Genomic DNA, 2,767 nt, shown 5'->3' on the forward strand with positions numbered 1-2,767 from the left:
TTGCCTGAGCTCGACACGACTCGGATTGAACCTCAACTCGAATCGACTCAGATCAAATCAACTCGGTGACTCGGTTATTTTGATATTGACGCTGCTCACCAAGTGGTCTCCCTCTCCCCCCTCCTGCAATGGACCTCGAGCTTGAAAATGTGCTTGGAGACATGCCTCATAAAAATTTTGAATTCAAACGGGCTGCCCAAGCACATGAGCCGCTTGATATTGCTCCTGGAATCTCATTGTTTGATTGCCTAAAGAGGGTCTTGAGGCTTCCATCCGTATGTTCGAAACACTTCTTGACAACGAAAGTTGATAGGTGTGTAACAGGTCTAGTAGCACAGCAGCAGACAATCGGGCCCTTGCAACTTCTTCTTTCTGATGTTGCTGTGATCGCCCAGACATATACAGATATCACAGGTGGTGCTTGTGCAATTGGAGAGTAGCCCATCAAGGGCTTGTTAAATCCAAAAGCAATGGTAAGATTGGCCGTCAGGGAAGCACTTACAAATCTCGTATGGGCAAAGGTGACATCTCTCTGCGATGTTAAAGCAAGCCGGAATTGGATGTATGCTGCCAAGCTTGATGGAGAAGGAGTAGATATGTATGATGCAGCTACCGCTCTTGCAGAATCGATGATCAAATTAGGTATTGCAATAGACGGTGGGAAGGACAGTCTTTCAATGGCTGCTCATGCCTCAGGCGAGGTTGTCAAGGCCCCTGGAAGTCTTGTAATCAGTGTGTACGTCACATGCCCAGATATAACAATGACGGTGACTCCAGACTTGAAGCTCGGAGATGATGGTGTTTTGCTACACATTGATCTAGCGAAAGGGAAAAGACGGTTGGGTGGTTCTGCTCTTGCCCAGGTTTTTGACCAGGTTGGCAAAGAATGCCCTGATCTTGATGATGTTCCTTATCTCAAAAGCATCTTTGAGTCCATTCAAGAACTCCTTTCAGAAGGCCTGATTTCAGCAGGCCATGACATCAGTGATGGTGGGTTTATTGTTTGCATTCTTGAGATGGCATTTGCTGGAAACTGTGGTTTGCAGTTGGACTTGGCATCACGGGGAAAAAGCCCCTTCCAAGCTCTTTTTGCAGAAGAGCTTGGTCTCGTTCTTGAGGTTAACAAACGAGACGTCGATACAGTCATGGAAAAACTTCATGCAGCCCACGTTTCTGCTGACATCATTGGACATGTCACCAAATCACCCATCATAGAAATACATGTCGATGGATTGCCTCAGTTGAAGGAGGAGACCACCCATCTTCGGGACATGTGGGAGGATACTAGTTTTCAGCTTGAGGGCTTTCAAAGATTAGCTTCTTGTGTGGATTTGGAGAAAACCGGGTTGAAGAGTCGGCATGTGCCTTCTTGGGTGCTGTCCTTTACCCCTCAATTTACAGACGAGAAATGGATGGCTGTGTCTTCAAAGCCGAAGGTGGCCGTGATTCGTGAGGAAGGGAGCAATGGGGACAGAGAAATGTCGGCTGCACTTTATGCTGCTGGTTTCGAGCCTTGGGATATTGCAATGTCGGACCTTCTAAGCGGGCGTGCTTCTCTTCGTGAGTTCCGTGGGTTGGTATTTGTTGGAGGTTTCAGCTATGCAGATGTACTGGATTCTGCTAAAGGTTGGTCTGCTTCCATAAGATTCAATAAGATGCTCCTGAATGAATTCCAAGAGTTCTACAATCGGCCCAACACTTTCAGCCTCGGGGTCTGCAATGGGTGTCAGCTCATGGCACTGTTGGGATGGGTGCCTGGATCGCAGGTCGGGGGTGTCCTTGGTGCAGGTGGGGACATGTCTCAACCAAGGTTCGTTCACAATGAATCAGGCCGCTTCGAGTGCCGTTTTACAAGTGTGACAATAGGAGAATCCCCATCAATAATGTTCAAAGGCATGGAGGGTAGCACGTTGGGTGTGTGGGCTGCTCATGGTGAGGGGAGGGCGTATTTCCCTGAAAAGGGCGTTTTGGATCGCGTTCTGGAGTCAAATTTGGCACCGTTGAGATATTGTGATGATGATGGGAGTGTGACAGAGGTTTACCCATTCAATCCAAATGGTTCGCCGTTGGGGGTGGCAAGCCTTTGTTCGCCAGATGGGAGGCATCTAGCCATGATGCCTCATCCGGAGCGTTGTTTCATGATGTGGCAGTTTCCGTGGTATCCAAAGGAATGAGATGTTGATAGGAAGGGCCCCAGTCCATGGTTGAGGATGTTCCAGAATGCTCGCGAATGGTGCCAGTGAAAGAGGTAATATAATGGTCTGATCACTCTGACTGCACTTGAATGGCCTTGATCAAGCACACATGGGCCAGATTGGTGCACGTGGGAAGAGTTGTATTCAGATTGTTACTTGAGCAGCAATACAATTGCTCATTTTCCTTATTTCTATTTTAGTTTATCTTCTTCAAGATTATTTACTAATTTGTGTCATTGATTGTTTGCTTTTGCAGAGTTGTTCAAATTGTTAGGGAAGGAGACTAGACTACAGACTTGGGATCAATCAAACACCTTATGGTTGAAAGTTTCTAAGGTAGATGGGATTCTGGTATTCTCGACTTTACTTGTTTGTGTAAAGCGGGATTATATGATATTCGATCTGATGATATGCATGCTGTACCTTTTTTTTTTTTGAAGAGCTATGAATAATTTTAATTAGATAACGGCTTGTCAACTGACAAAAAATACAATAGAAAGGAGATTAAGGATGTAATGTAGAGCGAGCTACATTGATGTCAACATGAAGAATATTGATAGCCCATTCTAATA

General features: G+C 45.9%; 1 protein-coding gene across 1 annotated transcript; it reads left to right on the forward strand.

The window, feature by feature from the left end:
- Positions 1-470: 470 nt before the first annotated feature.
- LOC131244257 (probable phosphoribosylformylglycinamidine synthase, chloroplastic/mitochondrial) lies at positions 471-2,767 on the forward strand. Its single transcript, XM_058243891.1, has 2 exons — positions 471-2,248; positions 2,452-2,767. The coding sequence occupies exon 1, from the start codon at positions 471-473 to the stop codon at positions 2,172-2,174; it is 1,704 nt and encodes a 567-aa protein (XP_058099874.1). The 3' UTR covers positions 2,175-2,248; positions 2,452-2,767.

The sequence above is a fragment of the Magnolia sinica genome, chromosome 4 (genome assembly GCF_029962835.1).
Source record: "Magnolia sinica isolate HGM2019 chromosome 4, MsV1, whole genome shotgun sequence".
NCBI classification, from domain to species: Eukaryota; Viridiplantae; Streptophyta; class Magnoliopsida; order Magnoliales; family Magnoliaceae; genus Magnolia; species Magnolia sinica.

Coding starts and splice junctions, on each gene's coding strand:
- LOC131244257 (XM_058243891.1), top strand. CDS start 471: ATGGTAAGATTGGCCGTCAGGGAAGCACTTACAAATCTCGTATGGGCA.